The sequence below is a fragment of the Lipotes vexillifer genome, unplaced genomic scaffold (assembly GCF_000442215.2).
Source record: "Lipotes vexillifer unplaced genomic scaffold, Lipotes_vexillifer_v1.1 scaffold297, whole genome shotgun sequence".
NCBI lineage: Eukaryota > Metazoa > Chordata > Mammalia > Artiodactyla > Lipotidae > Lipotes > Lipotes vexillifer.
In genome coordinates this window covers 1,859,909-1,877,079 of record NW_006772098.1, presented here as the reverse complement: position 1 = coordinate 1,877,079, position 17,171 = coordinate 1,859,909, and the positions used below count along the sequence as shown (strand labels likewise).

Below are 17,171 nucleotides of genomic sequence, written 5' to 3'. Positions count from 1 at the left end.
ACTTAAAGTTATCTGTAATTATTATACTACTTAAGGTATATTTTACCTTTGAATGTTCTTTGTGTATCTACTGGCATTTGTGTTTTTGATATTGAGTCTTGATCCTCATAGAGAAGATTTCCATCTGGTACTTCAAACTGAGCTACATAAAGAGAAGCATATAATCAAATAAATAGAAAAACAGATCTATTGTGAACCCCTAACTTTCAAATTTATAACAAATGTACAGCATAAATTCTTCTCAATGTTATAGACTTATAAGTAGATTACCATAATGCTAGATCTAATATGAAAAGAGAAGAGTTTTAATGGGTATACATTGAAACTGTCTCATTATTTCATTAATAATCCTAGGCATCACATGTGCTTTCTATCATTCTCTATATTTCCTATGTAGGACTTTTATACTTAAGATAAAACTTAATTATAGGATAAAATATCAGGAAGATGGAGGACTAGGAAGTTCCAGACCCTCATTACTCTATGGAGACACAAAGTTAATAACAATATACAGACCAAAATACCATTATGAGAACTCTAGAAACCAGTTAAGAAGCTGCATCATCCAAGTGAATTACTGACCAAGAAAAACTGTACCCAAGAGGGTAGGAAGGGTCATGGCATTTTGCCCAGCTTAGTTAGCCCCACCATCTCCCTGGCACAGTGTGCCACAGTCACAAAGAAGTCTCGCAATTTCCAGATCCTCCATTGGGATGAAAAGAGTGAAACTTGCATCCAACTTTCTGGCATGTCTAGGCACTGTCTGACTCATTGGTTGCTGTCTTGCCTGATCTGGAAACCTGATGGGGACAGTTCCATAGTTAGATACCAGGTTGGAGACTGCTGAAAACAAAGGCAAGTGCCGTCACACATTAGAGCTGCAGGGGTTATGAAGTTCTGCAAATGATGGAGGAGCAAGAGATTACAGGTGGAGGAATACAATAGAAACCAAAACAAAAATCTCCTGAGAAGAAACAGGAGAGATCCTCTTAGGGAAATTAGAAGAGTTAAAAAAAAGTCATATAGGGCTTCCCTGGTGGCGCAGTGGTTGAGAGTCCGTCTGCCGATGCAGGGGACACGGGTTCGTGTCCCAGTCAGGGAAGATCCCACATGCCACAGAGTGACTGGGCCCGTGAGCCATGGCCGCTGAGCCTGCCCTTCCGGAGCCTGTGCACCGCAACGGGAGAGGCCACAACAGTGAGAGGCCCGCGTACCACACACACACACAAAAAGTCATATATACTAGAATCAAAGAGTACACACAAGCCCAGAGAAGATACATCCCCAGCGAAGGTTTGAGAAGTATCAGAACCTCCATGTCAGGCTGATTAGTCAAGGTGTTCCCCTGTATCTGAAAAGACTGAGAGAGATAGCTATGTTTTCAAATTCCCAAATCTCAACAAAATATGACAAAGCATACAAAGAAACATGGAAACATGTCCCAATCACGGGAATAAAATAAAGTTCCAGAAACCAACCCTAAAAACCCACAGTCTGTGAATTACTTCACAAGGAATTTTAACAACTGTCTTAAAGATTCTCAATGAGCTGAAAGAAATATAAACTAAATGAAATCAGGACAATGAAGCATGAACAAAATTAGAATATCAACAAAGATATAGAAACTATAAAAGAAAAACTCTGGTGCTGAGCAATATAATAACTGAATTGAAAAATTCACTAAAGGGGTTCACCATCAGACTTGATCAGGCAGAAAAAAAATCAGCAAACTGGGAGACAGGTCATGTGAAATCATTGTATCTGAGGAGCAAAAAGAAAAACGAATTAAGAAAATTGTAGAGAGCATGAAGGATTTATGGGACCCTATCAGGTGGACCAAGATATGCATTATGAAAGTCCCAGAAGAGAAGAGAGAAAAAAGGGAGCAGAGAGTTTATTTGAAGAAATGACAAAACTTACCAAATTTTAAAAAGAAATGGATATACAAATTCAATAAGCTTTATAAACTCCAACTAGGAAAAACCCAAAGAGACCAACACCGAAACACAATGTAGTCAAACTGTCAGAAGTCAAGGAAAAAGAGAAAATCTTAAAAGAGGCAAGAGAAATACAATTTGTCATGTGCAAGGGAGCCTCTATAAGATTATAAATGAATTTCTCAGAAACCTTGCAGGCCATAAGACAGTGGGATGATACTTTCAGAGTGCCAAAAGAAAAAACTGTCAACCAAGCATACGATATTTGGAAAAACTGTCCTTCAAAACTGAAGGGGAAATTAAGACTTTCACAGATAAACAAAAGCTGATGGAGTTCATACCACTAGACCTGCTCTGCCAGAAATACTAAAGGAAGTCTTTCAAGTTGAAATGAAAGGATATTAGATGGCATCATGAAGCTGTATGATAATATAAAGGTTTTGGTTAAGGTAAATATATGGACAAATGTAGAAACCTATATTACTGAAATTTTGATGTATAACTTCCCTTTTAATTCTTATATAGAATTAGGAGAAAAAGCATAAAATAACTATAAATCTATGTTAATGGGCACACAGTATACAAAGATGTAATTTGTGACACCAATAAATAAAGTGAGGGGAAAGAGCTTTAAAGGAGTACAGTTTAGTGACTGAAGTATGTATGTGTTTGAAGTTAACTTGTTACTGGTATAAAATAGATTATTGTAACCATAACAAAAACATTTATAGACTATTCATGTTATGGATACATGTTTGTATCTCCCAAAATTCATATGTTGAAGCCGTAACCTCCAATGTGATGGTTTTGGAGATGGGGGGAGGGAAGTAATTAAGGTTAAATGACATCATAAGGGTAAGACCCTGATCTGATGTGATTGTTGCCCTAATAAAAAGAGACACCAGAGCTTTCATTCTCTCTCTCTCTCTCCATTTGCACACAAAGAAGAGGTCATGTGGGTACACAATAGATGGTGGACACTTATGAGCCAAGAAAAGACATCTCAGAATGAAATCTAACTTACTAGATTAGATTTTGGACTTCACCTACAGAACTGTAATAAATAATTTTGTTTTTCTTTTTAAGTGACCCTGTCTATGGCTTTCAGTTATGGCAACCTGAGAAGACTAATACACAAAAGGAAATGAGAAGAGAATTAAAGCATGCCACTGCCAAAAAAAATCAATGGAAGACAAAGGAAGAAAATAAAATAGGAAATGAGCAAAAAATTATGAGACACACAGGAAATAATTAACAAAATGGCAAAAGTAAGTCCTTTCCTAACCAACTGTATGCCAACTAATTGGATAACCTAGGGAAATGGATAAATTCTTAGAAACACACAACCTACCAATGTAAGTGGGTTAAACTCCCTGGACACAGAGTAGCTGTACGTATAAAAAATAAGACCCACCTATAATGCTGTCTACAAGAGATTCACTTAGGTCTAAGGAAATATATAGACTGAAAGTGAAAGGATGGGAACAGATACTCCATGCAAATGATAACCAAAAGAGAACAGTGATGGCTATACTATAATATCAGACAGAAGAGACTTTAGTCAAAACCTGTTAAAGAGACAAAGTAAGACATTATATAATAATAAAAAGGTCAATTCTCCAGGAATATGTAACATAAATATAAACATTATAGTGTTTATATATATAAACATATATTCATCAGACATGAGAACTCCTAAATACATGAAGAAAACATTAACCAGACTGAATGGAAAAACAGACCATAAAACAAAAATTGTAGGAGACTTCAATACCTCATTTTCAATAATGGAAAGAACAACCAGAAAAAAGATCAATAAGACAATTAGACGATTTGAACAACACTATAGGCCAATTGGACATTATAGATATATGCAAAAGAAACTCCACCTAACAACATCAGAATACATTTTTCTCAAGTACACATGGAACATTCTCCAGGATACTGATATTACACAAAATAACTTTTCTGATCACCATGGAAAGAAACTAGAAATTAACAGTAGCAGAAACACTTGAAAATCCACAAATATGTGGGAAATATAAAAATATATTCTCAAAAAAATCAATGGGTAAAGTAGAAATTGTGAGAGAAATTAGAAATTATCGAGACAAATGAAAATGAAAACACAACATAACAAAATATATGCAATGCAATGAAAGCAGTGCTAAGAGGGAAATTTATAGCTATGAATGCTTACATTAAAAAAGAAGAAATATTTCAAATAAACAACCTAACTTTGCAACTCAAGGAGCTACAAAAAGAAGATAAAACTATACCCAAAGATAGCAGAAGGAAGGAAATAATAAAGATTAGAGCAGAGGTAAGTGAAACAGAGAAGAGAAAAACAATAAAGAAAATGAATAAAACCAGGAGTTGGTTTTATGAAAAGACCAACGAAATTGAAAACATTTAGTTAGATTAGCTAAGAAAAAAGGGAAAAGACTCAAACAATTAAATAAGAAATGAAAGAAGAGGCATTACAACCAATGTCATAGGAATAAAAATTATTATAAGAGAATATTATGAACAACTGTATGCCAACTAACTGAAATACCTAGAAAAAAATGAATTCTAAGACACAAAACCTACTAACTGAATCATGAATAAACAGAATATCTGAAAGAACAGTAACTAGTAGATTAAATCAGTAATCAAAAACCTCCCGACAGATAGAAACCCAGGACCAGACAGCTTCACTGCAGAATGCTACCAAACATTAACAACAACAATTAAAAAAATTAACACTAGTCCTCCCTCAACAAAGTCATCCAAAAAAATGAATAGGAAAACTTTTAAACTCATTCTATGAAGCCAGTATTAACCTGATACCAAAGTCAGACAAAGGGATTATATGAAAGGAAAATTACAGGCCAGTATACCTGATGAACACAGATGCAAAACTCAACAATATACTAGCAAACAGAATTCAAGAGCTCATTAAAAGGATTAAATACCACACCCAAGTGGGATTTATTCCTGGAATGCAAGGTTGATTTAATACATGAAAATCAATTAATGTGACACATCACATTAATAGCATGAAGGGAAAAAAAACCACACATGACCATCTCAACTGATACAGAAAATTAAACATCCTTTTATGATTAAACAAAACACTCAACAAACTAAGATTAAAAGCAAAATACCGGGCTTCCCTGGTGGCGCAGTGGTTGAGAGTCCACCTGCCGATGCAGGGGACACGGGTTCGTACCCTGGTCTGGGAAGATCCCACATGCTGAAGAGCAGCTGGGCCCGTGAGACATGGCCGCTGAGCCTGCGCATCCGGAGCCTGTGCTCCGCAACGGGAGAGGCCACAACAGTGAGAGGCCCGCGTACCCCAAAAAAAAAAAAAAAAAAAAGCAAACTACCCACATATAATAAAGACTATATATGCAAAGCCCACAGCTAACATCACACTCAGTGGTGAAAAACTAAAAACTTCCTTTGAGATAAAAAATAAGGCAAGGATGCCCACTCTCACCACTTCTATTCAACATAGTACTAGAAGTCCTAACAACAGCAACTGGGCAAAAAAAGAAATACAAGATATAAAAATTAGAAAGGAAGAAGTAAAATTATCTGTTCATAGATAAAATGTCCTTATACAAAGAAAACCCTAAAGATTCACACATGCATACACACACAAAAAAACCCCATGAGAATTAATAAATGAATTCAGCAAAGTTTCAGGGTACAAAATCAACATGTAAAAATCATTTACATTTTTACAAACTATTAATGTACAATATGAAAAGTAAACTATGAAAACAATTCATCAAAAATAATAAAATATGTAGGAATAAAGTTAACCAAGGAGGCAAAAGGCATGTACACTGAAAACTATAAAACACTGCTGAAATCAACCTACCTAAGGAGGCAGAAGACCTCTGCATGCAAAACTATAAAGTACTGATGAAAGAAATCAAAGATGATACAGATGGACAAATATATCATGTTCTTGGATTGGAAGAATCAATATTGTGAAAATGACTATACTACACAAAGCAATCTACAGATTCAATGTAATCCCTATTAAATTACCAATGGCATTTTTCACAGAACTAGAACAAAAAATTTTGCAATTTGTATGGAAACACAAAAGACCCCAAATAGCCAAAGCAATCTTGAGAAAGAAAAACAGAGCCAGAAAAAAAGGAACAGTAAAAAAATAAAAATAAAATAAAACGGAGCCAGAGAAATCAGGCTCCTTGTCTTCAGACTATACTACAAAGCCACCGTAATCAAGACAGCATGGTACTGGCAAAAAAACATAAATATAGATCAATGGAATAGGATAGAAAGCCCAGAGATAAACCCATGCACCAATGGTCACCTAACCTATGACAAAGGAGGCAAGAATACACAATGGAGAAAAGACAGCCTCTTCAATAAGTCGTGCTCGGAAAACAGAGCTACATGTGAAAGAATGAAATCAGAACACTCCCTAACACCATAACACAAAAATAAACTCAAAATGGATTAAAGACCTAAATGTAAGGCCATACACTATAAAACTCTTAGAGGAAAACATAGGCAGAACATTCTTTGACATAAATCACAGTGAGATCTTTTTTGATCCACCTCCTAGAGAAGTGGAAATAAAAACAAAAATAAACAAATGGGACCTAATTAAACTTAAAACCTTTGCACAGCAAAGGAATCCATAAACAAGATGAAAAGACAACACTCAGAATGGGAAAAAGTATTTGTAAATGAAGCAACTGACAAAGGAGTAATCTCCAAAATATACAAACAGCTTATGCAGCTCAATATCAAAAAAACGACCCAATCAAAAAATGGAGACGTAAATAGACATTTCTCCAAAGAAGACATACAAATGCCCAACAAACAAATGAAAAAATGCTCAACATCACTAATTATTAGAGAAATGCAAATCAAAACTACAATGAGGTATCACCTCACATTGGTCAGAATGGCCATCATCAAAAAAATCTACAAACAGTAAATGCTGGAGAGGGTGTGGAGAAAAGGGAACCCTCTTGCATTGTTGGTGGGAATGTAAACTGATACAGCCATGATGGAGAAAAGTATGGAGGTTCCTTAAAAGACTAAAAATATAACTACCATATGACCCAGCAATCCCACTATTGGGCATATACCCAGAGAAAAACATAATTCAAAAAGCTATATGCACCCCAATGTTCAGTGCAGCACTACTGACGATAGCCACAACATGGAAGTGAAGCCAGAAAGAGAAAAACAAATATTGTATATTAACACATATATGTGGAATCTAGAAAAATGGTATAGACGATCTTATTTGCAAAGCAGAAACAGAGACACAGACTCGAGAACAAACGTATGGATACCAAGGGGGAATGGAAGGGGATGGGATGAATTGGGAGATTGGGATTGACATATATACACTATTGATACTATGTATACTATTGATATTATGTATACTATTGATACTATGTATAAAATGGACAACTAATGAGAACCTACTGTATAGTACAGGGAACGCTACTAAATGCACTGTGGTGACCTAAATGAGAAGGAAATCCAAAAAGGAGGGGATATATGTATACGTATACGTATAGCTGATTCACTTTTCTGTAGAGTAGAAACTAATACAACATTGTAAAGCAACTATACTCCAATAAAAATTAATTAATTTTAAAAAACACTGCTGAAAGAAATTAAAGAAGAGACAAATAAATGAAAAAACATCCCACGTTCCTGGATTTGAAAGTTAAGGTCTCAGTACTACCCAAAGCAATCTACAGATTCAGTGTAATCCCTATAAAAATCCAAGTGCATTTTTTGCAGAAGAAATAGAAAAACCCATGCTAAAATTTATACAGGATCTCAAAGGATCCCAAATAGCCAAAACATCTTGAAAAAGAATAACAAATTTATACGTCTAGCATTTACTAATTTCAAAACTTATTACAAAGCACAGGTAATCAAAATAGTGTGGTAGGGGCATAAAGACAGACATACAGACCAATGGAATAGATTAAAGAGCTTAGACCCTCATATGTATAGTTGATGACCTTTAATAAGGGTGTCAAGACCAATCAATGGGGAGAGAACAGTGTCTCCAAGAAATAGGTGAATAAACTGATATCTACATGTAAACCAATAAAGTTGGATGCTTACCTTACATCATACACAAAAATTAATTCAAAATGGGTTAAAGACTGAAACTTAAGCCCTAAAACTATAAAATTTCTTGAAGAAAACATATGGTAAAATCTCATGACATTGAATTTGACCATTTCCTTTGGTCCCTGTGATCCACATCTCCTGTTTGAATTACAAGTCTCAGCACCTCTTTGTTCACCAACTATGGGCTATGACTAAAGGACACTGCCACAGACAGGTCAGAGTTAACTGCTGAACTTATGGACCCAAATCTACTGGAGAGAGCTCAGAAGTGTACACCCTTTAAGAGTCAGTTGATGGTCTGTTATTGAATCATACTGAATACATAACCCAAGGCCTTAAAATAATCTTAGTACTAGAAATCTCAATCAAAAGGTATCAATACTTTTGTTTCTGTTCTCTAATTATCTTAGGGTATTAACACTCTAGGTCAAAGTAGAAATTTTCTATGAAATATATGCCCAGGACTTCCCTGCTGGTCCTGTGGTTAAGACTCTGCACTTCCACCACACGCGGCGTGGGTTTGATCCCTGGTTGGGGAACGAAGAGCCCACATGCCATGCAGCGAGGCCAAAAAATTAAAAATAAATAAATTGACTTAATTTTAAAAATAAAATAAAATATATGCCCAAATACATATCCATGAACCAAACAAAAAAGCTCATCTGATGAGTTTAATTTAAAATATTTAAAAATTATCTATAATTACTATACTTACTAGTGTGTCCTTCCCTTCTGAGATTTCTTTCTTTCTTTACTTGCTGTTGGAATTTTTTTTTTTTGCAGTACACGGGCCTCTCACTGTTGTGGCCTCTCCCATTGCAGAGCACAGGCTCTGGACGCGCAGGCTCAGTGGCCATGGCTCACGGGCCCAGCTGCTCCGTGGCATGTGGGATCTTCCCGGACCGGGACACGAACCCATGTCCCCTGCACCGGCAGGCGGACCTTCAACCACTGCGCCACCAGGGAAGCCCATTGCTGTTGGATTTTTGACACTGAATCTTGATTCTCATGCATAAGCTTTTTATCTGGTACTTTATCATGAGCTACAAAGGAGATACATTCACTCCACTTAAATGGGAAAATAGATTTATTGTGAAATCTCTAATTTCAAATTTATAATAATTATGCAGCAGCATCTTCTCTCATTTTTATAAAGTTTTAAGTAAGTTGCCACAATGCTAGATCCACGTGAAAATTGTGAGATCATTTTTGATAGATGTATGTTGAAACCGTCTCAGTGTTTCATAAATATTCCTAGGCATCAAATATGTTTTATATTAGTCTCTAGTTTTCTTGTGTTATTTATACTTTAGGTAAATACATATTTATAGGCCAAACAATGAAAATGTGTACATACTACCATATGTAAAATAGATAGCTAGTGGGAAGCAGCCGCACAGCACAGGGAGATCAGCTCAGTGCTTTGTGACCACCTAGAGGGGTGGGATAGGGAGGGTGGGAGGGAGACACAAGAGGGAGGAGATATGGGGATATATGTATATGTATAGCTGATTCACTTTGTTATAAAGCAGAAACTAACACACCATTGTAAAGCAATTATACTCCAATAATGATGTTAAAAAAAACACAAACCTATGTTGACTTCTTAAAAAAAAAAAAAGAAAATGTGTAAGTACAAGTTTTTCATTACAGTATTATGTGTAATTGCAAAATAGCTAAAAGCAGCAAAATATATAAGCATAGAAGACTGGTTGAATAAATTAAAGTATATATTATAAACTACGGTGAAGTATAAATTATGGTATATGATGTAATATAAACAAGTGTACCTACTACTGTAAAAGAAATGCAAAACGTCTCTATAAAACGAATTGGAGGGATTTCTAGGAGGCAACAATAAATGAAAAAAAAACTGAAATAAAGAATATCTAGGGCTTCCCTGGTGACAGTAGTTGAGAGTCTACCTGCCGATGCAGGGACACGGGTTCGTGCCCCAGTCTGGGAAGATCCCACATGCTGCGGAGCGTCTAGGCCCGTGAGCCATGGCCACTGAGCCTGTGAGTCCGGAGCCTGTGCTCCGCAACGGGAGAGGCCACAACAGTGAGATGCCCGCGTACTGCAAAAAAAAAAAAAAAAAAAAAAAGAATATCTAGCATGCTATCTTTTTCACCTTTTGTAAAAGAAAGAAAGGGACATAAGAAATACATAAGAGGAAAAAAAGTTATTTTTTCAATGAAACACAGAAAAGACAAACCAAAAAACAATTTAGTTGGATACCTACTAAAGGAGGGTGAGGACTAAGGAATGTAGGGAAGGAATAAGAAAGAAATGATACTTTATATTTTTTTTGCATATTTATTACTTTTAGAAAAGGTTCATGTTTTACATATTCCAAAAATAAAACTAAAGTAAAAAATAAAAAGACTAACGGTGGAAGCAACCTTAATCAACCTACTGCAGGAAAAAAATAAGCACAAATCCAAGTAGTTCATCAACAGTATTTGACATATACTCTCAGTCTTAGGCAAGAGAGTGGGACGCAAAAAAAAAAAAAAAAAAAAAATCACAAAAAATTTAGTAGGTTTTTTCCCTAGTGGTATCAGCTAAGTGACTGAAACAATTTTAGAAGTATTATAGGATGGAGCGAATATATAAATGTGTTGATGTTGCTCAAAGTCAGGATTCTCACTGTGGAAGGACATCCACATATAAAATGAAGGCAGGCAAAAACAAGCCCTAGGGGTATTAACTGGAATTGAAGGTGCCTGTAAGAACACATAATTTCTAAATATGCCTATGTATGTGTATATGCATATATATGTTCACTTTTATGTGTATGTAGGTATAGGTACTTATGAATGTGTGCGTGCGTGTGTGTGTGTGTGTGTGTGTGTGTGTGTGTGTGTGTATACATACACTGAGGTTCCAACTGCAAGTCAAAACCCTGTATATGATCTTTCAGCCCCATAAGCAATTACAAACCTACCTGGCAGTTCTTATAGGGAAAAGCTTCCAACCCCACACTGACTTGATGTATACACTGCAGGCACTAGAAGTAGCTGCAGTCAGGCTGACCCTTAACCTCCACTTCTAGATGACCATGATCTTACATTTATCTGCATTCTGGCCTAGGAACCTCCATTCAGAGGTTCAGATGTACTGAACCTGTACTGTTCGGATGCCTCTACCTACACCACCTTAAAGGTAGACCTGGAAGACACTGTTCTCAGTCTGATTCGGTGTAAAGTACTTATCTGCTCCAAACTCTGCCTCCTCATCCTTCCCCTGGGCCCAGCGTCCTTAAAACAGCAGGAGCCTTTTGTTTGGGGCAGTGAGATGTTGCGCCCACTCTCTCCTATCTATAATGATACACCTGACCCTTGCCTAGTGCTGTTCTGTGGGGAAAATGGAAGACTGGTAGAGCTTCAGCCCTTTTCTGTTTAGATTCTTGCTTATACTATCAGAGTAAGTGAAAAAAGGCAGAATTTTACTTTGTTTAGTTTGTTATCTTAATTGGCCAACTTGACAACCAGCAGCTCTCTAGCTCTCTGAGAAACTGGTACAGTGAGCAAAGTGATCAATATAATGCTGTAGATCCTACAAAGTACTTTTAGGAGGTGTGAGAGAAGATTTGGGCCACCCTTGGACTTTGCAAATGGATCAACTGCAAGAGTGTGAGGATCCAAAGGGACACTTAGCCAGTGAGCCTCAGAAAGTGCTGGTGGAAGCCACAGAGCACTCTTAGAAAGTTCTCACAAATTGTTAAATAAGACTTTCAGTTTGAAGGGAACATTGGACCCTCACTTTAGCCTCCAAACTCTGGTCAAGTTCCACTGATGAGTCAAATTAGAGATCTAACAGAGGGACTCTTAAAAGAGCTAGGGAAACAATTCCCTAGCTAATGGCTATGGTTCTCCAGAGACAGACCTAAAAGTCATCAGAGACCCTGAAAGCTGAGTTATACTCTATGACTATTGTTAGTTCTAAGTCCTGACACCGAGACTCCTGCCTTTTAAATAAAAGAATGTATAGGACTTTGGAATCACTTTGCCCAGTGACCTGGAGAGAACTTAGACTTGGGTCTTACCAGACTCAGATTTCTAAGTTCACTTTTGTGAATCCTATTGGTTATCAAGCTCAATCAAATTTCCTCATAAGTTGTGTCAGTCAGTTGTGACACAGTCAGATCCTAACTGGCAAATTTTCAGGCATGCAGAAATTGCTGCCCAGAAAGAAAAAGTGATGTAAAAATGGTAATAATGCTCCCTCTACTGGATGTTATGGGCAATGACCTTACCTAAAAATCTATGGGTCTGATTACCATACAGTGGGGTCTGAAAGCAGTAAATTAATGCTCTCCACCAAGGTATTCATTGTTAGATGATGGGCCATGAGGACTCAGCATGTAGCCCCACTACAGTCCACTTTGTAGTGGCCGCTATGAATAATACGAGTGCTATTCTCGCTACCTTTATCAGTGAATTCTGAGATGGATCAAAGAACTCCACATACACTGACCCTGATCACAGCTTTCAAAAATAAAAAACAAGATAGGGTTATACCAAGGTTCCTACATCCCCAGTGAAGATATATGAGGGCCTATTCCAGTACAAATTGCAGGCAGGCAAGAATTACATTTCTTGGGCCTTTTGGATGGCGGCACACTGATAACTGTAATCCCCACAAGCCCTGGCACCAGGATGAGGGGAAAACAGATAATGCTGTCTGGTTTGGGGCCACCACCACAAACAGAAACCTTTTCCAGGCCACACTACCGTACAGTGCATTGTTATGGCCTCTACTACTGAATATATTGTCGGTATAGATGTATTATTTATGTGACCCACCACTCGCATCCACTCTCATGTTGTGACGGGATTTGCTGCAGTTAGGATATTTTAATGGGGCAGGTGGAAGATCTTGAGCGACCCAACTACCAGAACCTAGTGCCCGTATCTACCAAAAACAATACTGACTCCCTGGGTGCAAAAAAGAAATAACTGCCCTTGTTGCTGAGCTTAAAGAAGCCAACAAATTCCATAGACTATTTCTCCATTTAACAGGCCTGTGCACAAAACGTCAGGTGCCACAGACTAAGTAATTAAGGCTGCACAGTGTTAGTACCAACCTGGCACTGGCATTGTGACTGTCACAGAAGCTATTGCCCAAGGTGACGGAACTTGGTATACAGCAACCAACAACTTGAACTCTCTTTTCAGCATCCTTCTTCATGCAAATGACCAGGATCAGTTCACCCTTATGTAGAATTGAAATATGCCACTAATGTCCTTCCACAGGGCTCCCTAAATTCCCCATCTGCCTATCTTCAATGGATAGAGCATGACTTAGAAAAAGTCCCACTCACAGACGGAATAATAGCTTTCTACTATATTGATGACATCCTTCTGGTGGGCCCAGGCAAAGGCACCATCCCACTGGATGGCACACCCTGTTGATCCATATGTGGCAACATGGCTGGGTCATTAATATAGACAAGGACTTAGTATCCAAGTGAAATTCCAGGGTAGCAGATAAAAATCTTACTCTAGAGGAGATGTTTGCATATCTTTTGGCCCTCCCTTCCTCAAATTATAAAAAAAAAAAGTCTGAATATTGATGGGACTCTCTGACTACTAACACATTTGCATTCTGCCCACAGGGGTTTGATGGCACATATCTGTGGGGTTAGCATAAAGGCTATTACCTCTGAGTGGAGACCCAACCAACAGGATGCTCTGGAGGACTTCCATCAGGCCATTAAAGCTGCCTTCCCTTAGACCCACCTGATCCCCATTTGGTTTTTAAGCTACTGACCTCTTTTCACCCATTGAAGTCTATAGCAAAAAGACACTGACATAGGTTAGAAGCACCCACTGATCTTTTGGAGCAGAAATTTCCCAGGTTGGCTAAAAGGTGCACAGCCTTAGTGAGACTACTATTGACCTATTATTGCCCTTAATGGATACTGAGAATGAAATAGTCTTATGATCAGAAATTCCAACCAAATTGTATCAATAATTTCAGTTTTGCTCTCTAGTTGTCTTAGGGTATTCATACTTCAAATCAACATGTATGGCTTCCCTGGTGGCGCAGTGGTTGAGAGTCCGCCTGCCGATGCAGGGGACACGGGTTCATGCCCTGGTCCGGGAAGATCCCACATGCCGCAGAACAACTGGGCCCATGAGCCATGGCCGCTGAGCCTGCGCGTCCGGAGCCTGTGCTCCACAACGGGAGAGGCCACAACAGTGAGAGGCCCGTGTACCGCAAAAAAACAAAAACAAAAACAAAACCAAAAAACAACATGTAAAATTTCTGCAAAATATATGCTGAGATATTATCTTCAGGAAGCAAAGAAAAAAGATCTTCTGATGAGTTTAATTTAAAATAATATGAAGTTATTTATAATTATTGTACTTACTAGAGAGTCTTTCCCTTTTGAAAGTTCTTTGTTTCTTTACTTGTGTTTGGTTTTTTGACACTGAACCCTGATGGTTAAGCATAAGCTTTTCATCTGATGCTTCATCAAAACCTACGTCAAGAAATGCATTTAGCCCACTGAATAGAAAATATATATCTATTGTGAAATACCTAAACTTCAACTTTATACAAGTGTACAGCAGAACTTTCTTTCATTTTGATAAAAGTTAAAAATAATTACCATAATGCTAGGTATGACATGAAAATTGTGAGAAAAGTTTTAATGAGTGTTTTGAATATATTTCTATTAGTCTCTAGTTTTCTTGGGTTATTTATACTTTAGGTTACAATCATAGGCCAAACAATGAAGAAACATATGCACAAGGTTACTTATCAGAGCATCATTTGTAATTGCATAATATTCAATTGCTTGAACTATTGCTTGAATAACCTAAGAAATATACTATAAACTATAAATATACAGCTGTAAAAATGAATGAAAAAGTTTTCTAGAAACTGACATGAAAGAATTTCCAAGAAAGAATGTTAAGTGAAAAATAAAAGTGAAAAAGCAGATATCTAGCATATTACCTCTGAGGTAAGAAAGAAGGGGAAGGGGGAAAATTAAGAAAAATAGAGACACTTACATTTACAAAATGAAATACAGAAATAATAAACCAGAAAACGATATAATAGATGGTTACTTGCAACAGAAGAGGTAAACTGGGGAATGTAGGGGAAGGGATTCAGGAAAAGATGATCTCTCTCTCTCTCTCTCTCTCTCTCCATCCCTCCCTCTCCCTCTCCCTCTCCCTCTCTCTCGGTCTCTTTTGAAAGTAGGCTGATATTCTATATATTCCAAAAAATTATATTAACAAGGATATGACGAGCGCACTAAACAGGAAAGCAACTTAAGAAATAAACCAACTGAACTTAAAAAGGCACTAATCCAACTAACTCATGAATACAGTACTACACTCTCAATCTTGGGTAAGAGAAATAAAATCATGAAATATTTTACATGGTTTGTTTTTCTAATGGTATAAGCTAATCAGTCAGTTCTAAAACATTTTTAGAGTTTTACAGGATTGGGCAAACAAGTAAATAGGCTGATGTTGTGCGAAGTCAGGATTTACACTATGAAAGAAGGGACATGCACACAGAAGTGGAAGAAGGCAAGAACAAGCCTTGAGGGGATAGATTAGAATTGAAAGTATCTGTAAGAAACTCATAATTTCTAAATATGTCTATGTATATATGCATGCACATACACACATGTGTGTGTTTGTAGGTATATGTATGTACGAATATGTATATGTACGTGTGTATAAATATATATATACACATATAGACACACACGTGTATTTGTATTTTCTAGTCTGACTGCTCAGTGTACCTCAAAGCTACCCCAGTACCAATGGGCACAATTAGTTTTCAGATCTTGGTTTCTAATAACATTTCCCATTAAAAAAAAATCACAGCTCCTAGGAAAAATAGCTGATTCCAGCTATGAGACAGGAAATGTGCAAGACAGGAAATGTGCAAGACAGCATGGGACATCTTGTCATACTAAACTAAACAGTAGGGAACTTCTCAATGACTACTAGTACTAGGGTCATGTCATAAAGCCATAGTAATTATCTTGGATAAATTCCTACTTGCTAATGCTAGGATAATCTTAGAACTAAAAGAAGAAGAATAGTATGAGTTATAAAATCATACAAGGTAATTTAATTAGAAGTTTAAAAGAAGAGAGTGCCAAGGGCACAGTCCACTTTTCACCAGTTAGAATTAGAATTCATGATTTCTGTCTACTCTGATTTCAGGAGAATGATTGCTCTGGGATTTGAAGAAGCATTAGAAGCCTGTCAATAACCACAGTACTTTTGTTATCAGTGTTGTTATTGTTCTGTAAAAAGCTAAATTTTTTAAAAGGGAAGGAACATTGGATTCCATCAGAAACTTGTGAAAATGTCTGTCTGGGACCACTTTAAGTTCTCAAGTTCATGTCTTAATTATCAAAATGATTCTTTGAAGCACAAAATATTATTCCTTCATCTGTACATGAGAAAACTGAGGGACAGAGAAGGTAATTAGTTTAACCAAAGTTATATGATTAATAACTGGCTGAGCTTGAATTCATACCCAAGAAGTTCAGCTCCAGAGCCTGAGCTCTAAACCACTACTTTTACGTCTTCCAGTAAATACAAGAAATACAAAAAGAATGTAACTACAGAAAATAGAAGATATTTTAAAATTATAAGACAATATTTTATATATCTTTGTATCAAAAATGATATGTCTAGACAAAGTAAATAACATTCTAACAAAATATATTACCAAATATATTTAATGAAATGCAAAAAAAACTTGAATAGACTAATATCCTCAGGGGAAAATACTGAAAATCTACTGCTAAAAATGTCATAAGGCTAAAGAGTTTTAGGGGAAATGTCTATGAAACCATCAAGGATTACAGAACATCTATGCTATATAAACTATAAAAAATTTAGGAAAAGACACATTTTTCTCCATTTCATTTTACAATGCTAACAGTACCCTGATGCCCAAGCTAAAGAAGAACAGAACAAAGAATCGGCCATATCATTTATGATTGTATCATTGCAAACTGTATAAATTGAGACAGGTGAGATTATGTTGAAGTAACAAACAATTGTAAAATTCCAGTGGCTTAAATACAAAGATCTATTTCCTGTCCCT

At 36.7% G+C, this 17,171-nt stretch overlaps 1 protein-coding gene across 1 annotated transcript in view; it reads right to left on the bottom strand.

Annotated features, from left to right (window-relative positions):
• Positions 1–17,171, bottom strand: part of CCDC7 (coiled-coil domain containing 7) — a 150,102-nt gene that overhangs the window by 4,054 nt on the left and 128,877 nt on the right. Inside the window, exon 17 of the mRNA XM_007447300.1 lies at positions 47–142. Within this exon, the coding sequence (XP_007447362.1) occupies positions 47–142 (96 nt within the window). The remainder of the gene's footprint in view (positions 1–46; positions 143–17,171) is intronic.